At 54.1% G+C, this 14,235-nt stretch overlaps 1 protein-coding gene across 1 annotated transcript in view; it reads left to right on the top strand.

The window, feature by feature from the left end:
* Window positions 1-14,235, top strand: part of gas2l1 (growth arrest-specific 2 like 1) — a 30,954-nt gene that overhangs the window by 7,101 nt on the left and 9,618 nt on the right. Inside the window, 1 exon segment of the mRNA XM_064353477.1 lies at window positions 12,506-12,613. Within this exon segment, the coding sequence (XP_064209547.1) occupies window positions 12,506-12,613 (108 nt within the window).

The following is a 14,235-nucleotide window of genomic DNA, read 5'->3' as shown; positions in this document are numbered from 1 at the left end:
AGCATTGTGTACACTGTGGGATAATAAAAGTATACTGCAGTCCAGAGGTGGAAAATCCAGGTTCAGATTTATTTTATTACAGTCACCTTGATTTGCTAATAAAAACAATTCTGCTGCCAGGAAGTGTAGTTAATTAGTGAAATGAGCTGGCTGGGAGTTCAAGGGGTTGAAGAAACGCATGGCACGACTTTCACTTTCTGACCCCTGGACTTTCCAGCTCTGCTCATCATGATGTGTGTGTGTGTCACATGGGGCATCTAGACCAATCAGACGGAGCATTGTGTACACACTGAGGGGTAATGAAGCAGGCTGGCATTTCCCCTGAAGGTGCCTGGGTAAGTGTTTGGGACGGGCCTGTAGTAGCGCCCCCCCCCCCCTCCCCCGCGTGGCGGGATGAGTCACGCGGCTGGCGGCTTTGTTCCGCATGGATATTGACACGCCGCGCTCCCCGCCCTGCAGCGCAGAACCGGTCCGTGTGTGTCGGCCCCGGTTTCCTGTCAGCGATGATGTCATGTCGGCCGCACCGGGGGGGGGGGAGTGGGGAGAGGGATAGAGGTCCTGTCACCTGTGAGTAATCTGTACTCTCATCCCGGCCCAGGAGACTCTGGAGACTCGTATAGGCTCGGCTGGGTGGCCCCACCCCGCTCTTGTCATTTTTGAGGGGGGGGGGGGCGCGTCCTCTGTGGTGAGTCAGGCGTGAGGTTTTAACAACACCGCGGTTGTCCCACGCCCCCTTTCCTCTCTGTACCTGCACGGAGCCTGCTAGCCAAAACCGCACACATCAGCATCCTGAACACGGGGGGGAGGGGCTGGCGAAGGAGGGACACAGCTTCCTCTCTCTATCGCACGCTCGGGCCAGGAGCGTAATCTTACTGAATTCTCTTTAATGCGCTAAAGCTATCGTATTAGCATTTCATGAACGTCCATTTATCTCTCTGTCAGCGTGTGCAGTTAACCTCGTCTGGGCTCTTGATGAGGATGACAACCCTGATGGTGATGATGATGATGATGAAGTTATTTAGCATGGCTCACAGCTGACCTAGTCTCTGGATGCGTAAATGTATAAGGTGTGTGTAGTGACGTGCACGTGGGTGGGGGGGGGTGCTATGGGGTCAGCCTTTTCACAGAAACAGTCTGGGTCTGTGAGCCAATCCAGTGAATCAAAATTTGTAGATCAATACACACTTTCTTTGTGTTTATTCCCTCTCCTTTTCTCAGTCCAGTATAGCTTCCCTGGGTATTAGAGTCCTTCTGTAGTTACTGGGATCCCAATGAGGTTCTGTGTCTGGTGTGGGTGTTTGGGTGGGGGTGGGGGGGGGGGGGTGGAGGGTTATGAATTTGGCTTGAAGTGCCGTTTCATCCACAGCTGTGATGCCGGCCTTACTTCCTGTCCTGGGGAGCCAGTCATGCGGCGCGTCTGCTGCCCGCTGCCGGATGACATCATGGGGGTTCGGTGTTACCCTGTTTTCCCCTTCAGCTCATGCCTCCTCCATCTTCGCTCCCTCTCTTTATTAAGCTCACGGCCGCGTGGTCCTTCGTATCGTCTCTGAGGGCTTTGTTGTCATGGGCTTATGTTTTTCTACTGTGTTTTTATGTAAAATACAGGTATATAAAAAGTGAGTATATAAGCTGCCAGAGGCATTCGGATGAGATGAGTATGCTAAACGCTCACATTTGCGTGTAAATGTAAATGCTGTGCGGTAGCCACCCTAGGTAACCTGCCAGACTTGATCCCCCAGTGGTACGAATATTGACTTGTGTCAGTGCAGCTCAACACAGCTCAGGCTGACCCCAGCTCAACACAGCCCTGGCTGACCCCAGCTCAACACAGCCCTGGCTGACCCCTGCTTAACACAGCCCAGGCTGACCCCAGCTCAACACAGCCCTGGCTGACCCCAGCTCAACACAGCCCTGGCTGACCCCTGCTTAACACAGCCCAGGCTGACCCCAGCTCAACACAGCCCAGGCCGATATTAGCAGTACACAGGCTGTACAACTCAGCGTAGTCCGTGTTCATAGTGAGGGCCTGAACAGACTGAATCACACTCTTTCACTCTTTTGGTGGTGATTTTCAGTCTAATTTCAGGAAGTTTGGCTGCACGCTGCTCAACTCCTGTAGTGAAGTGGCAATGAAATTAAACAGGGAGGCTTGTAATCGGATCATTAAAGTGAAAAATGGGATACACTCGTTAAAGACAGGCACTCGCTAAGAGAAACGTGCAGATTTTGCTTCAGGAAGGTTGTTTGTTAATTAATAACCCGAAAATAGTTTCATGGCATGTAGCAGCATATGAAACACAGGCGTGTTTCTCTCTTATAGACCGAGTCCCGGCTTCGCGCTCGTTAAATATTAACGCGCTCGCTCTCTGGGGTTTGGTGAAGAGGCCCGGAAACGGGACGTCCCGGGGATCGGGTTCAGTCTGGCGGACGCCGGTAATGGCACCGCTGTCTCGCCCCGGTGCCGGAATCCTATCGTTACCGCGGTGATAATACTTCTCCGTCGTCTCTCTCTCTCTCTCTCTCTCTCCCTCCCTCCCTCCCTCCTGTCTGTCGGACACTCGATGCTTCCTCAGCGGAGGGGAAGTGCTCCAGGCCTGCAGGGCCGAAATATGAATCGCTGATCAAATGATTGCCATCGTTCCGGAGAGACCGAATTTCAGACATTCTTTATATGACCCCCCCCTCCCTCCCCCCCTCTGCCCCCCTCCCCCCCACCCCCTCATCCAAACATCGTCTCAGGATGGTGTGATAACGTGCTAGATAACTCCCAGATCCTCCTGAAACCTGGAATGTCTGATGACTGGAGCGGTTTCCCCTGTTTGTTTCCTGGATACCGTGGAGCTAACACACTACTCTTCCTCCTCGTTAACCTACCCCCCCCACCCCCACGCCGAGCGGAGTGCGCCCTCCTCAAGACCTCCCCGATTTGGGGTGGTTGTCCCGGGCGTCCGCCGCTGCCCCTCCCGAGATAAGCGCGAGATTATCTGGGGGCGCAGTGAGCCTCCACTTCCTGTTCCTGCTCGTTGGGCCCTGGCTGTGTTCACAGACGGGCCGAGCGGTGCGCTGTGTGCTGAATAGGCTGCCGTGAGCTCCTCGCTCCGGGACGGACCGGCGCCCTCCTCTTTTTCGGGTTGTTTCGTGGCGTTTGTTTCTCCTTCCTGCGCGTCACGCTGCACAACCCCCCTCCCGCCCCAAGATCCCCCCCCCCCGTCCCCGTAACGAGCCACCGTGGAGGAAAACCAAACAAAACGGGCCGAGTGCCTTCTTGGTCTTGAAAGTGGCCTCGGGTGCTCTCGGCTGGGGGGGGGGGGGGGGCGTGCAGCCCTGGGGGCGGGGGGCCTGTTTAAAAACGCCGATGTGGGGATGCGGATCGCCTGACTGCAGCACGGCCCGGCAGACCCGCCGCCACACCAGCCCAGAGAACAGCGCCGTCAAAAGAAGCCTTTGTGTGTGTGTGTGTGTGTGTGTGTGAGGGAGAGCGTGTGTGAGCGCGTGCGTCTGTTCCCTCCTCTCCCTCCGTCTCCCCTGACATTACCGTTCACGTGTCTGTTCTACCCCCAGGCTTCATAAAATCCCAGCGCCCTCCCCCCTCTTCAGCCCAAAAAACACGTCCCCACACCGCCCGCCCGCACCGTCCCATTCACCCCCAGCCCCACTACCCCATCCACCGCCCCTATCCCCCCCCCAAGCCCCACTACCCCATCCACCACCCCCCCAGCCCCACTACCCCATCCACCGCCCCTATCCCCACCGCCCGTATCCACTTCCCTCCGAGCTGATAGGGCGGAGGATCGTGATTGGCTGCAGCGAGGCGATACCGCCGCGGTGGTGTAATCTGCGCCTCTCATCTCGGGGGGGCGGGGGGGCTGGCGGCGGCTCTGGCGGGGGGGCGGTCGCTGCCGTGCGCTCACAGGGACGGGCGATAGCGATCGAGCCGCGGCGGGCTCCAGCCGCGCGGGTTCAGCGTTCGCCTGCGGCCGCGTTCAGGATCTCACGGTCCGGCTCACGCCGTGTTAAGGACACAGACACACGCACACGCATGTGCGCACACATACATACACACACACACACACACACACGCACACACGCACAGGCACACTCACATACGCACAGACACACACACACTCACACACACAGACACACGCACACGTGTGTGCGCACACATACAGACACACACACACGCACAGGCACACACACACACACAGACACGCACACGCACACGCATGTGCGCACACATACATTCATACGTACACACACACACATGCACAGACACACAGTTGCCAGTGGGCCAGGAGTTCCTTTACTACACACTCTGGTAAAGCCGGCTGTAATGGTCTTTACAGACAGAGATAGACATAGAGAGAGAGTGAGACAGAGGGAGATAGAGAGAGAGAGGGATAGAGGGATGGAGGGGGGAAAGTAGGTCAGCCTGGCTTGCAGTGGGTCAGGCTCAGAGGCCTTCCTGGTGATGTGTTTGTTTTATTTGCAGTGTCAGGAACGCCTTCTCTAGATGAGTTCAGTAAATCGCAGAGCTCAATGACTGCAGAGAATCCAATCCTGTGTGGGGGTGCAGCACAGAACCCCTAATTAAGCCATTTCCATGTTTGTCCTGCCTCCAACTCCCACGGTGCATTGCAGACTTCATCTGGGATGTCTGTGGGATTGTTGGTGAAAGGATTGACTTTTTAGCAGTTATAGAAATTTATTAAAAGATATTCTGCTGCCATCTTGCCTTTAACGGTACACTGACCTGAAGAATGTTTTGGACGTATGATGATGATAAAGTTTATCACTCTCCGTGTGTTAGGTGATGCAGTAACCAAGGCTGTCTTTGGGACGGTCTTATGCTCTGATTTGCTAATTTGCCCAATCCTTAGCCAGGAGGTGGAACTAATCAGTGAAATCAGCCGGCTGAGTTTATGGGTGGAAGAAACACATGGCAGGACTTTTACTTTCTGACCCCTGGACTTTCCACCTCTGTCTGAATCATATTTTTTAGACATTGTGTTTGTCAGAAGGATGCATCATTAGAAAACACAATCTTCTTTGTGTGAATGTGAGAAATTCTTTTCACTCCCCATTATTTTTTTCTCCCCATTTTTTCACATTTGTATATGTCACTGCAGGTGCTCAGGTAGATTGAGCAGCTGAAGTCCCTGATAAGGAAGTGCAGAGCCTAGCATGGGGGACGCTGTGGAGAGTTATTCACTGCTCTGTGTGACTCTGATGACTCCTGACCGCTGTGGCATGTGTGACTCAGGAGGACATGGGCTCTGAGATCTGCCCTGAGTCATTCCCCTCAGGCTGATGTCCTGAAACCGTCGGCTTGTTTTTAACTCTCCAAACAACACCGGTCAGACCACAAGAAGGGCACGTTGTTCTATTGTCCAGCTGGGAGGTAGAGAGGTTCTACAGAACCTTTCAGGGTCACGGGGGGAAAGGGTGCTCTGAACGTGTCAGGTTCTGCTCGCAGTGCTTTAAACAAGCTAATATTTTGTACTTGAGGGGGAAATTAAAAAGATTTATACTCTCATTACAAGACTGAAACACTTGTTAAAACAGGCTTTTTTTTTTGGCAATGTGCTGTTCTGACAACCCCTGCATGTCCGCACCAGCAGGTAGAGCTCCCATCAGCCCCCAGGCCCACTGCCCCGCCCTGTTCCACCTTGCCCTGCCCCATCCCAACCCACCCCACCCCACCTCACCTCACCCAATTCCCTCACAAAACCGAACATTTAAATCAGGAGTTTTTAAAGCCTTTACTGGGACCCCCCCTTCCCCCCAGGCTCAAAGGCATCCAGGGGGGACCCCCATCATAAGTTAAAAAGGGTTACATATATTTTTTTAATTTTCCAATTCTCCATATAGTCATTGCATGTGAAATCTGACCAGGGACCCCCTACACTATTTTTCTAGGACCCCCAGGGGTCCACAGCACCGCTCCTGCTGAAAACCCGAAATCGAATGCGCTGGGATTCATCTTCCCACGGTTTGGGCTCTCTCTCTCTCGCGCGCTGTTTGATGAAATGTCAGCGGGAAACGGTTTTTACCGACGGCGCAAAATTACCCGCCGTGCTGTCGTTCTTTCAGCAGCTCCTGCCTGCCTCTTACCGACAGAGAGCCAGTCGAAACCCTCCGGCACTTAGCGCGAACATTTGCTCAATTCCAGTTTTTTTTTTTTTTTTTTTGCTCAGTAGTGTTTGTATCGTCAGTTTCACTGACAGGCGGCACAAAAAGAAACGCTGTCTTCCTCTGCAAAGGCCCCAAAATGGAGCTTAGCTGAACACCTTTTTTTTTTTCTTCCCCTTTTTCCCTCCAAAAGCGGCTCTGTTTTCCGTTCCCCCACCCCCCCGATGTGTCGTCATTCTAATGTGAAGAATTTCGGGCTTCGTTCCCTCGGCTGAAATTGTGCAAATTGCTTTGGACCCGGTCCAGCGCAGTCCAGTCCGGTCCGGTCCGGTCCAGTCCGCTCGAGATATCTGATAGAAAAAGCGGATTAGGCTAAATCAGCGGGAATGTTCTCCCGGGTCAGTTTTTAATGTGATTTTAAAGACCTGCTAAATGCTCACCCCATTAGGCGATGGGCTCCCGGTTGCCATGGATTTGTGTGAGGATAAAGAGCAAAAAAAAAAAAGAAAAGCACCTTGGGTGAAACCTGCATGGAGTTACACAATTTAAAACGGGGGTTTTCCCTCACTGAATATGTGGAAATTTAGCTGGGGGAATTTTTTTTAAATACCACACGGCCCAAGTCTGAATGTTTGCTTGCTTAACTCCGTGCGTGCTGGCAGCTTGTAGCTTGTACCTGCCGGATCATGTGTGCTGGTCTGTGACTGGTTCATGACCACTCCCTGAAAACCACACCTGGACCGGATGTGGACTCGGCTGGTGAACCAAACGGTTATTGTGTAACGTCTCTAGTCATTTCTCGCCCGCAAGGTGAGGCTACTCATCTCGATTTCCTTCATATTAGACCCTTATTATTGCACTGCCCTGGGCCTAAATAATTTCCCTCTGTCGCTCTATTGCTGTCTCCAGAGCCAAAATGGCGGACAGAGCCCCAGTGTTGGTGGATCAGGACGGGGGGGGGGAAATATTAACAGAGTCTGTGAAAGACAGTCGTGGTGGAGGGACAATGCACAACATCTTAAAAAAAAAACACACTGCCCTTAAAGAGATGAGCTCTAACCTCGAAGGGTTTGGACAGCACAAGGTAGCCGTTTTGGGTGTTTTATAGTATAATTTAAGCCTGAGTAAATCTCATTTGCCACAGTTGGAGGAGGTAGATGGTGAGAGTATATTTAACTCCCAGTCTTCGTCGTGCTGTGGGGATTCATTTCCCATGCAAATGCAGGCGGTTTTTTTACAAAATCTGCAGTCGCTCTGTTCACCAGCGTGAGCGTCAACATGCTCCACCCCCTACCACCCCCCGCCCCCCATCCCCGCTTTCACTGTACTGCAGTGCCACTTTCGCACGGTTAGCATAGCACCATCTTTCAGACCCACGCGGTTACAGTCGCGCATTCATCCATCTTCCACACCTGTCCCGTTTCTCTGCCGAGTCCCTCATGAGAGGGATTGTGATGACTGTGTGCGCTGGAGCCGTTAGCCTGCCGGAGCTGTTAGCCCGCTGGAGCCGTTAGCCTGTCGGAGCGGTTAGCCTGCCGAAGCGGTTAGCCTGCCGAAGCGGTTAGCCTGCCGGAGCGGTTAGCCAGCTGGAGCGGTTAGCCAGCTGGAGCGGTTAGCCAGCTGGAGCGGTTAGCCTGCCGGAGCGGTTAGCCTGCCGGAGCGGTTAGCCTGCCGGAGCCGTTACCCTGCCGAAGCAGTTAGCCGGCTGGAGCGGTTAGCTGGCTGGAGGCATTAGCCTGCTGGAGCCATTAGCCGTTAGCCTGCTGGAGCTATTACCTGTTAGCCTGCTGGAGCCGTTAGCCTGCTGGAGCTATTAGCTGTTAGCCGGCTGGAGCGGTTAGCCGGCTGGAGCGGTTAGCCTGCTGGAGCGGTTAGCCGGCTGGAGCGGTTAGCCGGCTGGAGCGGTTAGCTGGCTGGAGGCATTAGCCTGCTGGAGCCATTAGCCGTTAGTCTGCTGGAGCTATTACCTGTTAGCCTGCTGGAGCCGTTAGCCTGCTGGAGCTATTAGCCGTTAGCCTGCCGGAGCCGTTAGCCTGCCGGAGCCGTTAGCCAGCTGGAGCGGTTAGCCAGCTGGAGCGGTTAGCCTGCCGGAGCGGTTAGCCTGCCGAAGCAGTTAGCCGGCTGGAGCGGTTAGCTGGCTGGAGGCGTTAGCCTGCTGGAGCCATTAGCCGTTAGCCTGCTGGAGCTATTACCTGTTAGCCTGCTGGAGCCGTTAGCCTGCTGGAGCTATTAGCTGTTAGCCGGCTGGAGCGGTTAGCCGGCTGGAGCGGTTAGCCTGCTGGAGCGGTTAGCCGGCTGGAGCGGTTAGCCTGCTGGAGCTATTAGTCGTTAGCCTGCTGGAGCCGTTAGCCCGCTGAACGCTACGTTGACGCTGACGCAGAGGCGTCTGGTGAGAATCGCGATGGGAGGACTTAGCCGCTAAATTAGCCTCGTTTCAACTCCAGCTCCGACTGTGTCACCCCTGGCTTGACTAACCGTGGTGCCCCTGAGGAGACTGGCACAAACCTGCGTGCCAAGGCTGGCACGTCAAGTTGAAGCGCTGTTCAGTTCCACCCATCTTTCTTTTCTCTTTTTCCTTTTTCTTTTATTTAACAAAGCCTTCCTCATCCGGACTGGGGCTCTGACTTCTGCTGAAAGCTGGCGTTTGAAGTCTGTTCAGCGCTTTGGGAGAACAGGCCTGAAAGAGCCGTGCTACAGAAAGACACGGAAAACAGGCTGGATGGGGGGGGGGGGGGGGACTGGCAGTGGCTGTCTGTTGCCAAGGAGATCTCTCCTGAGCTCAAAGGCGTGGGCTTTCTTTCCCAAACAAGCCTGCTGAGAGGGAGAGGGAGGGAGGGAGGGAGGGAGAGAGAGAGAGGGAGAGAGAGGAAGAGAGAGACACAGCTGACTGGGATTGTGAGACGGACTGGGAGAATGAGAGATGGAGAGAGAAAGACTGATATAAAGAAAGACGGAGATAAACCGACTGACAGAAAGAGAGGGAAGGAAACGGGAAGAGATGATTATGCTGTGAGCTGGTCCGTGCAGTCAAAGCTGTGTGTGTGATTGTGTGTGTGTGTGTGTGTGAGATTGCGTGTGTGTGTGCTTGTGCGCGCGTGTTTGTGTTTGTGTGTGCGTGTGTGTGTGCGTGTGCGCGTGCGCGTGTGCGTGATTGTGTGTGTGTGTGTGTGTGAGATTGCGTGTGTGTGTGCATGTGTGTGTGTGTGTGTGTATGTGTGTGTGATTGTGTGTTTATGTTCAGAGCTGCTTATTATAGACTGCGCGTGTGACAGAAGCAGGGAGTGTTTCGCTGTTGAGCAGGATAGCAGGGCGGGTTTGTTTATGCAGGAGGAGGAGGTGTCCGAGGTCGTTGTCTGTGTTTTTACACGGTCACACACTCCGCATGCATGCTTTGCTTATTATAGGGAAATGCGGGAGAGAAACGTACTGTAGGCTAATAAAGACCTGACACAGACAGGAAGCTCCTGTGTATGAGCTGACTGTAAACGAACAGTGGAAGGAGCCTGTTACTTCCCTCCTCTGTCCCACTGTGAGTGCGTGTGTGTGTGTGTGTATGAGAGAGAGTGTGTCAGTGAGAGTGTGTGTGTGTGTGTGTGTGGCCCTAGTCTCTCTCTCTCTCTCTCCAGAGGCTCAGGACGTGTGTGCACTCGTCTGGTCTGAGACCTGCCAGGAATAACATCAGAGCTGCCGGGCCCTGGGGAGGGAGCCCGCGTGGCACGGTCTGCCCCTGCCCCGCCCTGCCCTGCCCCGCCCCTGCTACCCCGTCTGAGCCCCGCCCCGCCCCGCCCCGCCCCCGCTACCCTGTCTGAGCCCCCCCCCCCCCCCCCCAACCCCGTCTGGGCCCTGCCGTCTAATAAGCACCCTACGCGCCCCGCCTGAAATCACAGTACGGGCCGCGGCCAAACCCAAAACTAACCGAGACACCCTTAGCTGTCCCAGACCCCCCCCCCACCACCACCCCAGCCTGCTCCGGCCAATCAGCCGGCAGGGAGAGGCCCGGCCTGGGAGACGTGCTTTCGAGCGGCGCAGGTGCGCTGCGGAGATCTCTCCAGGGCGCCAACTAAATAAAATCGCACCGCACGCTGGAAAAAATATTTATTTTATTTATTTAAAAAAAAAACTGCTCTGCTGGCACGTTGCCGTGGATTATGAGGTGACTGAAATCCGTTCTGAGAGCTTCTCCGTGCTCAAGAACGGAAAATGGTTAGCCTCAGCGATCTGCTCATCCTTCCCCACTGCTCTCTCCGTACGACAGCAGCGCTAACGTGTTTTTAGCATAACCGTTAGCATTCTCAAGGTTTTACTCAATAAGTGGTGCACTTTAAACAGGGTGCTTATAAATGACAATAAAGATCCCAGAGTATTGTCTAGTATTCATCTGTAGGTGTGGCTTCTCTCAGTTGGTAAATAATAAAGGACAATACAGATTTTAGTCCTTTAATTGAATATCTCAAAACACTGCACACAAACACATTTCAAGTGGCTTTCAGGAGTATAATTATGTTTCGCCCACTATTGAGAATATCAATATTTAGCATCCAGGCTTTTGGAAAGCAAATATAGCAATGCAGCCGCAGTTCAACAACTGTAAAGTCTGATTTATTTTTTTTTAAATCAACTTCGGTCCAAGCATTATAAATTTCATTGTTTTAAGCAATTTCGCGAAATAAGTGAAATATGCAGTGTGTTGTTGTTGAAATACAAACGTTCTATTTCTGTGGTCCCATGTGACTTAGCAGCTGAGTCGTGGAAAGGAGGTACGTGCTGTGCTGGAAATACTGTTCGTTTACATCTCACATGCACCGCAGTGTTATACGGGCCATAAAAACTGGAAAAAAATGTCTTGTTTTTCTAATTTTCAATTTTTCACAGCAATGCGCATGTTCCAGCCCTATGTACTGGACGTGTTGACCGAAACGTAGTGTCAGCTGGATTTCATTCCAGTCTAAGGAATTCTTTCAGTAATTTTTTTAAAAAAGAGGCCGTTCTCTCCAAATTCTTCAGTCAGCCCAGAAGGCTTCATTGTGTCAAAGGTAAAGATTCCAGTCGTAGTAAATGCCCAGATCTGCCCCTCCCGCAGGGCAGATTGTGTCTAGGGCCCCGCCTTCTTGCCCCGGGCCCCACCTTCTCGCCCCGGGCCAATGGGGCCCCCAGAACTGTCAGGACGTCTCTGAATGTACTGCATACCTCATGGTTTCCCCCACAATGGTGTTCATCCATTCAGACGCATTTAATTGCATCAGTGCTGTGATTAATTTAATCAGAATTCAGCCACTGGGGTCTTGGGTGAGGGGGGTGGGAGGGGTGCTGGGGGGTCTTTCTGTCCTGTTGAACGGTTCTGTTGACTTGATCGAATTTTAATCGATGATTTGTCTTCACGGTGTCTGGTCTGTGCCTTCTGGGAATTCTAGCAGACGAGCCAGCAGGGTAGTGCGGCACGCTGAGTGTTTTGCGATCGCTCTGGGAGAGGGAAATGCCTTCAGTTAAAAAGATGAAGTTTCTCCAGAATTGTTTCTGACGTGACAGATAAGCCCCGAGCTGCTGGAAAAGGCGTTCTGGAGTCTCCAGCCAGACCATCTGGACCTAAACATCCTTCAGTTTCTCCTCTTTTCTTATGTCAAAGCAGGGCTAATGTGCGAATGGGGAATCCCCAGAATTCCTTGCTGCTTTTGCCGTAATTTGGCCAGAAAGTGAGTTTTGCTGTCGCCTGGGGCAGTCAGGTCCCCCCCCCCCCCCCCCCCCTTTAATACGCACCCCGAGCCGGAGGACCTCCACCGAAGTGCGGCGATTGACCTCTGACCCCGTTTATCCGACTCCCGCCACGGGGAGCTCTGCAGCGGCTACTGAGCCTGTCTGAGCGATGATGTCATTATGTCACCGATGCGCTGCCAAGGCATGCAGTCATTTTATTGGGATATGAATAATTCACGAGCGCGATGATCGCGGTACTACCCTGGGTGCCTTCTCTGAGCCGGCTGAGTTTGACTCCCTTTGAAAGAACCCCTGGCACTGAAGGCTAGGCTAGGCTAGGCTAGGCTAGGCTAGGCTAGCCCTGTCCTCTCATTGGTGTGATTAGCTTGTCTTACAGTCCTGGTGCTGATGGATTGGGGGACAGGGCAGCTGTAAACAACAAGGTCAGAGGGGTCTCTGATAGGACGGCTCAGTGATGTCACAGTGAATGTTCTGAAAGGAAGGGTTTTTTTGTTTTAAAGAGCGTTAGAAGGAGTGCGGTCAGTAAAATGTGTGGATGTGAGAATGGGGAGGTGTAGTGTCACTTCCTGTCCCATGTGAGTAACCCATCTTGGCAGGTCACGCAGAGACTCATTTTCCTGCCTCTTAAAGGAACTAATCTCTCCCCCCCGCTTTGTTTCCGTAGGTGCGGGAGATACTGGGGCGATGTTCCTGCCCCGCCCAGTTCCCCATGACGAAGGTGTCCGAGGGGAAGTACAAAGTGGGGGACTCCAGCGCGCTGATCTTCATCAGGGTACGGCCTCAGCCTCCTCTTCCTCACCCTCCCCTGCTTTCATCCATCCATCCGTCCACGCAGTCCTCTGTCGCTCGCTTCCTTCATCCCCCGGTCATTCTGTCGGGGGGGTTTGGGTTTGGGGTGGGGGGGGGGGGCGGTGAAGAAGCCCCCTCTTTGTGCTGCAGTGAAACGGAACTGCGGTCGCTGTGTCGCCAGCCAGCGGCACTAATGGCCCCCCCCCTTCCCCGCCCCCCCCCGAAACACATCCATCCAGCTGCGGTTCACCCAGTTATTACCCCCACCACCCCCCCCCAACACACCCCACACCCCCTACCCCGTTCTGTTAAAGCAGAGTGGTCGCCCGCCGTCGCCATGACAACGGAGACATTGTCCACTGCAGCCGCCGCCCTGTGCTTGCTGTAGCGAGACGCCGTCCAGCGGCGGACCGGACGGCGGGGGAAACGAGGCGGGGGCCGCCTGCGCTAAGAGGCCCCCTTTCGCGAGGGGGGGGGGGGGAGACACACCGCCGTGACCACGTTCAGGCAGCGCTTTGACCCGTCCCCCCCCCCTCAGGCCTGAAACCCCATTACGGGATGGGGAGGATGGGCGCAGCCGCCTGGAGGTCCGACTGAAACGGGCCGTCCTGTTCTCCCGCTCACCCCCCCCCCCGAGGCAGCACGCCGCACCAGCCAGGCAGCAGATGCTAACCCTGGTAGCGCTGCTGAGGCTCATAGAGGAGTGGGAGGTGGGTGGGGGGGGGGTGTATTTAAAACATGTGGCCCACAGGCAGCTGCACCATCACAGGGAGAGAGCTGGCTTAGAGAGGGCCAGCCGCTGAACCACAGGAGCTAAATATACACCTCCGCCACCGCCCAGAGACACCAGGCCTGAAAAGCCGGTGATGTAGGTCTCACTTACCCCCCCCCCCTTTCCGCTTTCATCCCCCCTCACTAAAGCAGTGCTGAGGAGAAGACTCAGGGAGGGGGTGGTGCTGGTGGTTGTGGGGGGGGGTAGCTGTTACCATGCTAATTCGGCTGCTCTCTCTCTCTCCCCCCCGAAAGCGGAGAGGAAGAGGGAGGCTCTCCAGATCTGTGCGGCTTTTTATTATTCCCTCTCTGTAATTGTGCGTTGGCATGGCGATGAACGGGGCCCACAGAAAGACAGCAGCTGGGGGCAAATCTGGAGTGTGTGGGGGTGGGAGGGCAGGGGGGGCGCTTGCGTAACCCTGGTAGGGGGGGCGGGGCACTTGATGAACAGGACAGCGTGGTGTCCGTTTGGTTTGCATCTCTTCCCCTTCCTGTGCTGTCTGCCGCTGAGTCTCACCCCTTTAAATGTGATCTGGGTTGTTTTTTGGAGCTCTTTTGCAGCCTGTGCTCGCCAGCGCCACCACCTGTTCATTTCTCATGCCTATGAATTTTGCTCATGTTTACGAAGTCTATGAGTATGCGTTACATTAGGCTCATAAATGTCTATTTAGATTAACCCCCAACCCCCCGCCCCCCCCCCCCACCTCCCGGACCTCTCACACACCGTGTCTTTGATCTGAAAACCTGTGTTTGCAGTTTGCTTTTCTTGTGAGACTGGTTAGCATGATTATTGTTATATTATTATTATACAATTACACAGCCCACCTGGCTTTC

This window comes from Anguilla rostrata, chromosome 10 (assembly GCF_018555375.3).
Source record: "Anguilla rostrata isolate EN2019 chromosome 10, ASM1855537v3, whole genome shotgun sequence".
Taxonomy (NCBI): domain Eukaryota; kingdom Metazoa; phylum Chordata; class Actinopteri; order Anguilliformes; family Anguillidae; genus Anguilla; species Anguilla rostrata.
This window is presented reverse-complemented; position numbering and strand designations above follow the sequence as displayed.